This window comes from Rhinoraja longicauda, chromosome 34 (genome assembly GCF_053455715.1).
Source record: "Rhinoraja longicauda isolate Sanriku21f chromosome 34, sRhiLon1.1, whole genome shotgun sequence".
Classification (NCBI taxonomy): Eukaryota; Metazoa; Chordata; class Chondrichthyes; order Rajiformes; family Arhynchobatidae; genus Rhinoraja; species Rhinoraja longicauda.
The window spans coordinates 3,320,764-3,333,663 of NC_135986.1; the positions used below are offsets into that span (position 1 = coordinate 3,320,764).

At 52.3% G+C, this 12,900-nt stretch overlaps 1 protein-coding gene across 1 annotated transcript; it reads right to left on the reverse strand.

Moving 5' to 3' along the window:
• Positions 1-9: 9 nt before the first annotated feature.
• Positions 10-8,489, reverse strand: LOC144609290 (uncharacterized). Its single transcript, XM_078427720.1, has 5 exons — positions 8,251-8,489; positions 5,397-5,458; positions 2,512-2,853; positions 1,656-1,845; positions 10-430 (listed from the first exon to the last, which is right to left on the reverse strand). Exons 1-5 carry the CDS (start codon positions 8,487-8,489, stop codon positions 10-12), a joined length of 1,254 nt encoding a protein of 417 aa, XP_078283846.1.
• Positions 8,490-12,900: the final 4,411 nt, after the last annotated feature.

A 12,900-nucleotide genomic window follows, 5' to 3' on the forward strand; every position in this document is an offset into this window, starting at 1 on the left:
CAAGAATTTCTAGATATTGTTTGAAGAAGAAACAGTTGATAAAATACGGAAACTGATGAATTGTTCTATGATTTGTGCTACTTTAATAAAACCAATTAATGAAGAAAAGAAGTTTGGAAGATTCGTTTTGTCCGAGAAGTAATGGCTATCGAAGTGGGGTTTCGAGATGGTATAGAAACTGCCATTACACCAGCGGTCGATGCCGCCACCGGCAGGGAGCGGTGTCAGTGGCGTTTCCAGTCGGGACGCGGTCTCCATTTTCCCCCCCACCCACCCCACTGTGGAAGGGTGCCGGGTGCTCAGAGCTCCCCGGCGTGGTGGTGCGCCAGCTGGCCGTCCCCGCGCGGCTCCACGTCCGCCCGCCTCCTCTCCTTGTCGCCGCTGGTCGCCGGGTCGCCCTTGCGCCCTGACCACACCACACCCAGGCAGTCTGCAGGCAGGGGACACAAGATCCAAGATTCAGTTTCATTGCCGCGGGTCCCACTTAAGGTACAGAGAAATCCGAGTTAGCAGACGGCCATCTTATGTACTAAAACTCTCGTTTGTTTGTTTGTTTGTTCCTGAACTACAGCCAAAACGGTACACGACAGCGCCACAATTCTAGGCCCACCTTACTCACCGTCATCCCTTTGGTGCTAATGGAAGATGTTTCTTCTCATGGAAGATGTTTTAATGGGAGAAGGTGTCACTGTGGAACCGTGACACCTTCATCACTGGTCATGGCTTGTACAGGATTCATAGAGTCACAGAGTGATACAGTGTGGAAACAGGCCCTTCGGCCCAACTTGCCCACACCGGCCAACATGCCCCAGCTACACTAGTCCCACCTGCCTGCACTTGGTCCATATCCTCCAAACCCGTCCTATCCATGTACCCGTCCAACTCTCCTGGCAACATCCTCGTAAATCTTCTCTGAGCCCTTTCAACCTTGACAATATTTTTCCTATAACACGGTGCCCAGAACTGAACGCAATATTCTAAAAATTCACAATATTCACAATATTCCTTCGCTCAGTCTGCCTTCACCAACCTGATCTCCCGGGGGCTGAGCACTTCAACTCCCCCTCCCACTCCCAGTATGACCTTTCAGTCATGGGCCTCCTCCAGTGCCATAGTGAGGCCCACCGGAAATTGGAGGAACAGCACCTCATATTTCGCCTGGGCAGTTTGCAGCCCAGCAGTACGAACATTGACCTCCAACTTTAGATAGTTCCTCTTTCCCTCTCTTCCCCTCCTCTTTCCCAGATCTCCCTCTATCTTCCCGTCTCCACCTATATCCTTCTTTGTCCCGCCCCCCTGACATCAATCTGAAGAAGGGTCTCGACCCAAAACGTCACCCACTCCTTCTCTCGTGAGATGCTGCCTGACCTGCTGAGTTACTCCAGCATTTTGTGAGATCTCCAGTGTGATGGACCTCCCAGTGTGATGGACCTCCCAGTGTGATGGACCTCCCAGTGTGATGGACCTCCCAGTGTGATGGACCTCCCAGTGTGATGGACCTCCCAGTGTGATGGACCTCCCAGTGTGATGGACCTCCCAGTGTGATGGACCTCCCAGTGTGATGGACCTCCCAGTGTGATGGACCTCCCAGTGTGATGGACCTCCCAGTGTGATGGACCTCCCTGTGTGATGGACCCACCCTGAGCATCACTCACCTCTCCTCCTCCTTCTCCTCTTCCTCTGGCAGATCCAGATGACCACCCCAGCTCCCAGCAGCAGCAGCAGCAGCCCACCGCCCTTGGCCACAAAGTACACCCAGGTGGGCTTCCCTGGGGGTGGTGCCCTCGACAGCCACCGTCACGGTCACCGTCACGGTCACCGTCGCGCTGGGCCTCTCTGTGGGGGCTTGAAGCGGAGAAATAAGGAAGCCCTCTCTTGCAAACATCCCCCGCCCCCCCCTCTCCTAGACCCACCACCCGATAGCTTAATTCAAAGACACCGCACAGAAACAGGCCTAAAGCCCACTGAGTCTATAAAGTCATAAGTGATAGGAACAGAATTGGGCCCTTCAAGTCCACTCCGCCATTCGATCACGGCTGATCTATCTCTCCCTCCCAACCCCATTCTCCTGCCTTCTCCCCATAACCCCTGACACCCGCACTGATCAACAATCTATCAATCTCTGCCTTAAATATATCCACTGACTTGTGGCCTCCACAGCGTCTGTGGCAAAGAATCCCACAGATTCACCACCCTCTGACTGAAGAAATTCCTCCTCACCTCCTTCCTCAAAGAACGTCCTTTAATTCTGAGGCTGTGCCCTCTGGTCCTAGACTCTCCCACTAGTGGAAAGATCCTCTCCACATCCACTCTATCCGGGCGTTTCACTGTTCCGTTTAAAGTTTCAATGAGGTCCCCCCTCGTCCATCTAAACTCCAGCGAGTGCCGCCTTTAATTCTGGGGCTGTGCCCTCTGGTCCTAGACTCGCGATGGGCCGAAGGGCCTGTTCTCCCCAGCCGTGCTGTTGTACATTCAAAGGCAAGTTCGGGGGCTAAGGATCCGATTGCTCACCTTGCACTGACAGATCGGTTCCCTGGTCGCTTTGCCATTCTGCGTCGCCTTCACTGAGGATCATCACCCAGCAGTAGTACCTGCCCGAGTCGCTCATCCTCAGCCGGTCCAAGCGGATGGAGGCGGTGTGGTTGTGGTCTGGCGAGCCCAGGAACGTGATCCGACCCTTGTACTCCCTGTGAGTGTAGGCTCGCGAGAGGATGAAGATGGGCCACCCGTGAACGTTCCCGACCCACCACGCGACGTCAAAGCCCCGGGCCGGAGGTGGGCCGGGTACGAGAAGGTGCAGGGCAGGGTGACCGACCCGCCTTCCACTGCGGACAGCCGGGCCGGCTGATCCACCTGGTAGCCATTACCGCCGACGTCAATGCTGTGGGAGGAGGGGGGGGGGGGGGGGGGTGCAAGGGGCAGTCGGAGTTATTCCAGCTTCTTCTGCCTTAAAGGAATATATACATATACATACATATATTCAGCCTGAAGAAGGGTCTCGACCCGAAACGTCACCCGTTCCTTCTCTCCAGAGATGCTGCCCGACCTGCTGACAGACAGCGCTGGAGTGGGTAGAGGGGCTGGCTATTGAGGGAGCGGGGGATTAATGGAGGGGGAGGGGTGGTGGGAGATGGGGGAGGGGGAGTGGGTTAGAGGGGCTGGCTATTGACGGAGCGGGGGATTAATGGAGGGGGAGGGGGGTGGTGGGAGATGGGGGAGGAGGGGGGGTGGGTAAGAGGGGGGAGGTGAAGGGAGAGGACGGTTATTGAGGGAGTGGGTGGTTAAGGGGGAGGAGTGGGGAGATGGGGGGGGTGGTAGAGGCTGGGTATTGATGGGGCGGCGGGGTTACGGGGGGGGGGGGGAGAGGGAGGGTAACGTTGGGATCTACTCACCCACGGTGAGATGCAACAGTAGAAAGGCGGAGAGGAGAGTCCATGGGGCACTCCCTGTGTGTCCCTGACCAAACTGTCTCATGCCTTGCCTGATCACTGAGTCACTTCTGCTTAATCTCTTTCCCCTTCCACACCCCTCCCCTTCCCCTCCTTCCCCCTCCCTCACCTTCCCCCCCCTCCCCTACCCCCCTTCCCTCCCCTCTCCCTCCCCTGGTGTGTGTTAGTGAACGTGGATCACTGGTCAGCAAGGACTCGTTGGGCCGAAGGGCCTGTATCCATGCTGCATCTCAGAGAGAGGGAGAGAGAGAGGGTGAGAGAGAGGGGAGGAGAGAGAGGGGGGAGGGAGAGAGAGAGAGGGGGGCAGGGAGGAGAGATATGGGGGGGAGGGAGAGAGATAGGGGGGGAGGGAGAGAGATTATTGGGGGAGAGATGGAAATGGAGAGGGGAGAGGGGCGGGGAAGAGAGGAGAGAGGGGGAGAAGGAGGAGAGAGGAGGAGGGGAGAGGGGGGGGGGAGGGAGGAGATAGAGAGAGAGGGAGAGGGGGAGGGAGAGGAGAGGAGAGGAGAGGGGGGTGAGAGGAGGGGGTGAGAGGGAGAGAGAGAGAGGGAGGGGGAGAGGGGAGAGAGGAAGAGAGAGAGAGGGGGAGGGAGAAGAGAGAGAGGGGAGGGGGGGGAAGAGGGAGAGAGAGAGGAGGGAAAGAGAGGAGAGGGGAGAGAGGAGAGGGGAGGGGTGGTTGAGAGGAGGGGAGGAGAGAGAGAGAGAGAGAGAGAGAGAGAGAGAGAGAGAGAGAGAGAGAGAGAGAGAGAGAGAGAGAGAGAGAGAGAGGACCATGGGGGAGTGGAGGGCATTGTAAATAAAGATTACACATTGTACTACAATGGCAGCTTGCTGTATTGTGAGCACTGAGTGTAGATGTGCTTCAGGTTCACTGTAATATGCAACAGTTGAATGAAGTTCTTTGGAATGGAAAGGACAGGAGGGCGTGCGTGCGTGCGTGCGTGCCTGAGGGCTCCAGGGATGGATGCGTTGTATTCTGCAGAGTGCGGCCGTTAGTTCAGCAGCTGAAGTGCGTTAGCCACTGGCAGTGTTTTCCAGGCGGAGGATGTGTCTGGATTCCACCAGGAGTTTGGCAGACGTGTCGGTTTGTCGTGGCGGTGGCGCGGCGTGTAGAGACGCCGCCTCGCAGCGCCGGAGGACCCGGGTACCATCCCGACCCACGGGGGCCGTCTGTGCGTTCACACCCGTGGGTTCGATCCCCACCGCGGGTGTAGTTTGCACGTTCGCCCCGCGTGGTCCCCCCCCCCCCCCCCCATAGCAACCCCATCTAGCATCCCCACCAAGGATGCGGGTGTAGTTTGGGGATCGAACGCCTCCTGTCCTTCCATTCCAAAGAACTTTCATTCAACTGTTGCATATTACAGTGAACCTGAAGCACATCTACACTCAGTGCTCACAATACAGCAAGCTGTCATTGTAGTACAATGTGTAATCTTTATTTACAATGCCCTCCACTCCCCCATGGTAACTCGGTCCTCTCCTCTCTCCCCTTCTCTCTCTGTCTCTCTCTCTCTCTCTCTCTCTCTCTCTCTCTCTCTCTCTCTCTCTCTCTCTCTCTCTCTCTCTCTCCTCTCTCTCTCTCTCTCTCTCTCCTCTCCCTCCCTCCCTCCCTCTCTCCTCCCCTCCCTCCCTCCCTCCCTCTCTCCGTCTCTGTCTCTGTCTCTCTGTCTCTCTGTCTCTCTGTCTCTCTCTGTCTGTCTCTCCCTGTCTCTCTCTCTCTCCCTGCCCTTGCTCCTTCTTGTACCCATCCCACCTCCGGCCCCGGGGCTTTGACGTCTTGTGGAGGGTCAGGGCAGCTTTCACGGCCGACCATCTTCAACCTCGCGAGCCTACACTGACAGGGTGTACGAGGGCCGGATCACGTTCCTGGGCCAGACCACGACCACGACCACACCGCCTCCATCCGCTTGGACCGGCTGAGGATGAGAGACTCGGGGCAGGTACTACCTGCCGGGTGATGATCCTCATTGGACAACTTGAACTTTGGCAAAGCATCCCCGGGAACCAATCTGTCAGTGCAAGGTGAGCAATCGAATCCTTAGCCCCCCGAACTTGGCTTTGAATGTACAGGGTCCATCACAACTGGGAGGTCCAGGACACTGGGAGGTCCATCACACTGGAGAGGTCCATCACACTGGGAGGTCTATCACACTGGGAGGTCCATCACACTGGGACATCACACTGGGAGGTCCATCACACTGGGATGTCCATCATTCTGGGACGTTACACTGGGAGTTCCATCACTCTGGGAGATCCAGGACACTGGGGAGGTCCATCACACCTGGAGGTCCATCACTCTGGGACATCACACTGGAGGTCCATCACACTGGGAGGTCCATCACACTGGGAGGTCCATCACACTGGGAGATCCATCACACTGGGAGGTCCATCACACTGGGAGGTTTATCACACTGGGAGGTCCATCACACTGGGAGGTCCATCACACTGGGAGGTCCATCACACTGGGGAGGTCCATCACACTGGGAGGTCCATCACACTGGGTGGATCCATCAGGATGGATATAGCCCTGTGACCGGGAGGGGTCCCGTGGCTGGGAGTGCTCTTGCACTTGGAGATCCTGGTGATGGGGGGTCCCTCTCATTGGGCGAAGCGTTCGGGGCGCCAGGTGATGTCCCCCCACTGGCAGGTCCCTTGTGCCAGGAGTCGCCTCTCACAGGGGGGTCCGGCTTCCTCCAAAGACGTCGGTGGGGGTGGGTGGGTTATTTGACCCCTCTGTAACGTGCCTCCCCAGTGTGTGGCTGACGGGCAGAATCAGGGGGGAGTTAATGGGGGTGTGGAGGGGGGGAGATCTCGAGGAGGTCTCAGTGTTGTCACGGGTGGCGCGGCGGGTAGAGTTGCTGCCTTACAGCGCATGCAGCGCCGAAGACTCATGTTCGATCCCGACTACGGGTGCTGTCTGTACGGAGTTTGCACGTTCTCCCCGTAACCTGCGTGGGTTTTCTCCGAGATCTTCGGTCTCCTCCACACTCCAAAAATGTGCGGGTTTGTAGGTTAATTGGCTTTGGTGTAAGTGTAAATTGGTGTGTGTGTGTGTGTGTGTGTGTGTGTGCGTGCGGTGCGTGCGTGTGGTGTGTGTGTGTGTGTGTGTGTGTGTGTGTGTGTGTGTGTGTAGGATAGTGTTAGTGTGCGGGGATCGCTGGGCGGCGCAGGCTCGGGTGGGCCGAAGGGCCTTGTTTCTGCTCTGTATCTCTGAACTAAAACAAAAGTAAGTGGGGGAGGTGAGATCCCTCTGAGAGACAGCATTGACTCGATGGGCCGAATGTCGGAACGCTACTCGATTAAGGTTGTTGCCCAGAGCGTATTGTCGGCACGGCCTGTACTCGCTGGAGTTTAGAAGGATGAGGGGGGACCTCATTGAAACTCACCGAATAGTGAGCGGCCTGGATAGAGTGGGTGTGGAGAGGATGTTTACACTAGTGGGAGAGTCTAGGACCAGAGGGCACAGCCTCAGAATTAAAGGACGTTCCTTTAGGAAGGAGATGAGGAGGAATTTCTTTAGTCAGAGGGTGGTGAATTCTTTGCCACAGACGGCTGTGGAGGCCACAAGTCAGTGGATATTGTTAAGGCAGACACAGATAGATTCTTGATTAGTGCGGGTGTCGGGGGGTTATGGGGAGAAGGCTGGAGAATGGGGGTTGGGAGGGAGAGATAGATCGGCCCGTGATTGAATGGCGGAGTGGACTCGATGGCCGAATGGCCCAATTCTGCTCCTGGAACCTATGAATGGACAAACGCAGTCGAGAACGCCGCGCCGCGCCGTTTTGCTGGACTGCTCCACACACACACACAGGCTGCTGATAAACGCAACCATCCCCAACGATGCATGTTGGCGTTGAACTGGTCGACCCCCTGGGCGGGAGCCGGTTCAGGAGACCCACTCTTTGCGGGGCATGTCCGAGCCGGGGTGGGTGTTGTGGTGCTCGGTGTGTCGGTGCATTGAGGAGGGCCGTGATGTCTGTTCCCAGCTGGTTCACCTTGCCCCTAGTATACTCCTAGTATTCCAGGTGTACTAGGAGCACCCCCTAGTATACTCCTAGTATTCCAGGTGTACTAGGAGCACCCCTAGTATACTCCTAGTATTCCCAGGTGCGGTCTCACTAGCGCAGTTGTACAGGGCCCTAGTGAGACCGCACCTGGAGTACTGTGTGCAGTTTTGGTCTCCAAATTTGAGGAAGGACATTCTTCTCTTGCTATTGAGGGGCGTGCAGCGTAGGTTTCACCAGGTTAATCCCCGGGGATGGCGGGACTGTCATATGTTGAAAGACTGGAGCGACTGGGCTTGTATACACTGGAATTTAGAAGGATGACAGGGGATCTTATTGAAACATATAAGATTATTAAGGGGTTGGACACGTTAGAGGCAGGAAACATGTTCCCAATGTTGGGGGAGTCCAGAACCAGGGGCCACACACAGTTTAAGAATAAGGGGTGGGCCATTTAGAACGGAGATGAGGAAAAACTTTTTCAGTCAGAGAGTTGTAAATCTGTGGAATTCACTGCCTCAGAAGGCAGTGGAGGCCAATTCCTCTGGATGCTTTCAAGAGAGAGCTAGATAGAGCTCTTAAGGATAGCGGAGTCAGGGGGATGGGAGAGAAGGCAGGAACGGGGGTACTGATTGAGAATGATCAGCCGTGATCACATTGAATGGCGGGTGCTGGCTTGAAGGGCCGAATGGCCTCCTCCTGCACCTATTGTCTATGTTGAAACCGGAGCCCACAGAGGGTCGCTGCGTGACGGGAGAAAGGGGCGACGAGACGCCAGGCGTTGAGGTCCCGGTTGCCGTGAATCCCGGGCGAGGTGGCGCCAAGAGCGTTTGGCGTCCGATGGGGCCTTGGGCGGCCAACCCACGGGTGAAGAACTCTCTGCCAAGCTCGGGCTGGAACGCGGTACTGCGAGCACCGGCAGGAGATCCGGCGGAGTTAGGGCATAGGCGGCCGGTGATGATCGGACACGAGCTTCGTTTGTGTGCGGCTCTAGTAATGGGCGCCGCGGCGCCAAGCTGGGGGCGGCGTACGGCATACGGCGCTGTACAGGAGCGCAAGACTCCATGGCGGGCAGGTGCCGAGAAGTGTGTTGAGCTCTGGGGTGAACGCTTGTGATGTGGACTCCATAGGAAGACCTCTGCAGATGGTGGTGGTGATGTAGTACATAATTTTTAGCGCTAATTGTTAGGGTAACCGCACTATTCTGTGGAAGGCAAGAGGAAGTGTTGGTGGTACAGTCTTACGCAAGTCATGGCCTGAGAACCACACTGGTGTTACCTCAGTCCACCCGTCTGCAGTGCAGTTTATTGCCACGTTTAGAGACACAGAGCCCTTTCGGCCCACCGGGTCCGCGCCGACCAGCGATCCCCGCACAGTAACGCTATCCCACACACACACACACACACACACACACACATACACACACACACACACACACACACACACACACACACACACACACACACACACACACACACACACACACCAGGGACAGACAATTTTCTACACCTTATCCCAAGCCAATCAACCTACAAACCCACACGTCTTTTGATAAAATCAAGGACCAATTACAAATCTAATACAATTCCCATGGTTACAGAGAAAACAAAATCATTAATACAGGTCACATTCTCAGAAACCAAACCATTAATATAAGTCACATGCTTTTTGGGGAAACGCATCAATTTACCTAGAGTGGATTCGAAACTTTTTCCTACTTTCACACGCACCCCATAAAAGGAGTTGTTATTGAGAAAGAAACTTATCTCTCTACACGAGCAGTCTCGCAGCTGCACAACCTTGCTCTACTGTTTCAATACACTATCAGACGAAGGGAGTAATACTCCTCTGTCTACTCCCTATCATTCATAAAGGGACAAACACATTCCATCCCAAGGATAACATTTCTGCCACAAGCATCCATCTTACTGCTTTCCACTGAAAATAAGCATTCATTTTATATTAGCTAAAACAACAAAAGAAACCATCGCAACTACAACAAAATATCAATATCTCTAATTGACTATATCAGCTAATAGCATAGATTCTCATTCCCTCCTTTTTATCATTCTATGATAACTATCAAAGATTAAAACAATAAATCACCTTAAACACCTCAAGAGTAAAACAATGCCTTCATATTCCCTCAGGTGGATAGAAAACAAACTAAGTACAACCAAACTTCTAAATATAATCAAATCTAAACCTTGTTTATTTCTACAGAAAGGAAACTACATCAATACTAGACAGAATCCCCCTCGTTCTCATCTTCCACCACACCACCAGCCAGCGTATCCAACAAATCATCCTCCAACATTTCCGTCACCTTCAACGGGACCCCACTACTGGCCACATCTTCCCATCCCCTCTGAAGAAGGGTCTCAACCCGAAACGTCACCCATTCCTTCCTGCCTGACCTGCTGAGTTACTCCAGCATTTTGTGAATAAATACCTTCGATTTGCACCAGCATCTGCCGTTATTTTCCTTCAAAACTGGACCATCATTAACACTTCTAATCACTTCTAAACAATGACCCCTGACACCAGAAAAACTACGCCATGCTACAATATCTCTTACATGAACTGCTTCTTGCCAGCATCGCCTTAACTCTTTCAGTTTCAAAACTCCACACATGCATCATTCTTCTGGTATTGCCCTCCAAAGGCCACATATCCTATTACACCTATTCCATTACGTTGGTCATCCTCAAAACCACTTCATCTTCCCCTTCACTCTTACCTCCTAATCTAATAACCTTCCTAGTCGTTCAAACTCTTCCTTCACACTATCAACATCCTCAGCCTCCTTATCATACAATTCAGTTTGTCTTACCACTAACATTCTTGAAGTACCAATACTCTCTACACCATCTGCATTCAATACGCATTCAGAGTAGCCAACCCTACAAAAATACAAGCAATTAAAATTCCCATTTACAATGCTATATTACTCAACTTGTCCGACCAGCCCCCGAAATCCTAATCACCCCAACTATTCGACTCCTTCATGTTATCTATTATCCTTGTAATAAAACGAGTAATATTCTCTGTCTGATCCCTAACTCCCATCATACACCTACCTTTTACTATAGCACAGACACCTCCTTCCCGAGCCAGCAAATAATCTAGGGCATATCTGTTCTGCATAGTAAAGAGCCTAAGTTCAGTAAGTCCCTGGGTAACCATGTCGAGGGCCCCCGTGGTTGCATTACCCAAGATAGTGAGACCACAAATGAGGTAATTGCGATTATTGGCAGCCAAATAACCTCCAGTGAAGCCTAGACTAAAGAAGCTCGCCCATCCCTATCCCACAGTGCTCCCATGTGTTCCCAGAGATGTGGGATCTTTCCACTTTGAACAAAATTCTTCTGAAACAGCTTTAGTCACCAACCTTTGACGAGACACCCACTGGGAGGGACAGGTTATTGTCATAGGAATCAGGGTTCCTATTGCCACCTTGGGAATGGTGGATTCAGGACATTAGTGGCTGTACCATTAAAGAAAAAGAAAAGGTTTGAATCTGTTAAATACAAGATGCCATGACATATTGAATACATGTTTAACTCACCTCCCTCTATCAAGTCCCTAAACTGCTCAGAGAACCATCGCACATCCCTGCCACCTCTTTCTTTAGTCATCTGGGTAAAAGGGAACGTATAGTTTCCCACCACCACATGCGTTCGATTGCATATTCCACAGACTAGTTGGATTCCCATAACAAGAGGAACACAGGTATAGTGGTGACATTTACACTTCCCTTGGCCGTCTTTGACCTGACAGGTCCTGTTATCACAAAACGACATCAAGCATGTGATGTTGCTCGGGTTATCAACATATACGCATCCCTCTCCTTTTCCTGGTGGAAACAATTCTCATATGACCTGAGGTCATCGTTGGGTGTGAATTTGCACGGTTTGGCGATATCCGTGACCAAACATACGTCCTGTGAATGTGAATTATCCTTTGGTAACGGGAGACAAATAGCAGGCGGGGCAAGTAAAGGGTTCATAAATAAGGTGGATAGGTTTAGGTGCCTTTATTTTTGCTTTCTCCCCTCCAATTATCACATAAAAGGTACTTTAGGGGGTCCCATTCTGGTCATGCTGAATAATGCCAGTACTGAGGTTATGGGTGGGTAGCAACAACTGACTGTGGGGAGTACATAGCTGAGTGAGCTCGGAGAAATAAGTTACCTCTTGGGACTTCTCCGAGAAACTTGAGATCACGTTTACATCGCTGTAATGGAGAGACCAGACATAGTTCTGTGAGAATCCAACCTACCGCCACTTGGACATACATCATCAAATTTACATTACGTCCAATAACAAGGTAACATTTTATAATGACGGTCCCTTCAACAGTCACGAAAAGTGAAGATGCCTCAAAAGTCCAATACAGGCCTTCAGTCGGCTGACGTCCCCATTTTCCAAATCCCTCCGGGTTATCATCATGGCATGAGAGTACATCCCCTTGGCACAGGTGGTGATCGTGGTTAGGTTGGTCCGGCCTGCACTTCTTTCCTCCATCATACCTGGAATCAGCAAGGCTTGAAGACAGATGATCACCAGGTGCACTTTCATTATACGTTAACCTCGTCTATTCCGAGGAGAGATTTCAGCACGTAGTCTCCTGGTATTATGGACTCGTCCCCTTATGTAACTGGTAGTGGCTTCTGTGCCTCTTGTACCTGGGAATGAAGGACTGGTAAAGCAGGGGTTAATTGCTGTGCATAAATAATTAATTAATTGCTGAGGGCGTGTGGGTCAGAATAACTTCCTCACACTTAATCATAATGTGCTCCTAACAACTCTATGATCTGCTTATATACGCTCAAAGGGTCAATAGACAATAGGTGCAGGAGTAGGCCACTTGGCCCTTCGAGCCAGCACCGCCATTCAATGTGATCATGGCTGATCATTCAAAATCAGTACCCCGTTCCTGCCTCTAACGTGTTCAATCCCTTAATAATCCTATGTTTCAATAAGATCCACTCTCATCCTTCTAAATTCCAGCGTATAAGAAGCCCAGTCGCTCCAGTCTTTCAACATACGACAGTCCCGCCATTCCGTAATTAACTCTCGTAAACCTAATTTACCTCATACGACAGTCCCGCCAATTAACCTCGTAAACCTACGCTGCACGCCCTCAATAGCAAGAATACCCTTCCTCAAATTTGAGAGACCAAAACTGCACACGGTACTCCAGGGTGCGGTCTCACTAGGGCCCTGTACAACTGGCAGAAGGACCTCTTTGCTCCTGTACTCAACTCCTCTTGTTATGAAGGCCAACATTCCATTGGCTTTCTTCACTGCCTGCTGTACCTGCATGCTTCCTTTCAGTGACTGATGGTCAGTCCAATATGGGTGTCATTCCCTTTGTCTTTCCGGGATTATTTTCATCTGCAAATTTCAAAATCTGAGGCTTGTTTTAACGCCTCCTGGTGAATT

What these genes read in the sequence shown, in the direction of transcription:
- LOC144609290 (XM_078427720.1), bottom strand. Translation starts at nt 8,489, where the DNA reads ATGCCGTACGCCGCCCCCAGCTTGGCGCCGCGGCGCCCATTACTAGAG. An exon ending in CACCTCGCCCGGGATTCACG is followed by an intron (nt 5,459 to 8,250) that starts GCAACCGGGACC and finishes TTGCACTGACAG; the next exon opens with ATTGGTTCCCGGGGATGCTT. An exon ending in GAGGAGAAGGAGGAGGAGAG is followed by an intron (nt 431 to 1,655) that starts GTGAGTGATGCT and finishes CCCTGCCTGCAG; the next exon opens with ACTGCCTGGGTGTGGTGTGG.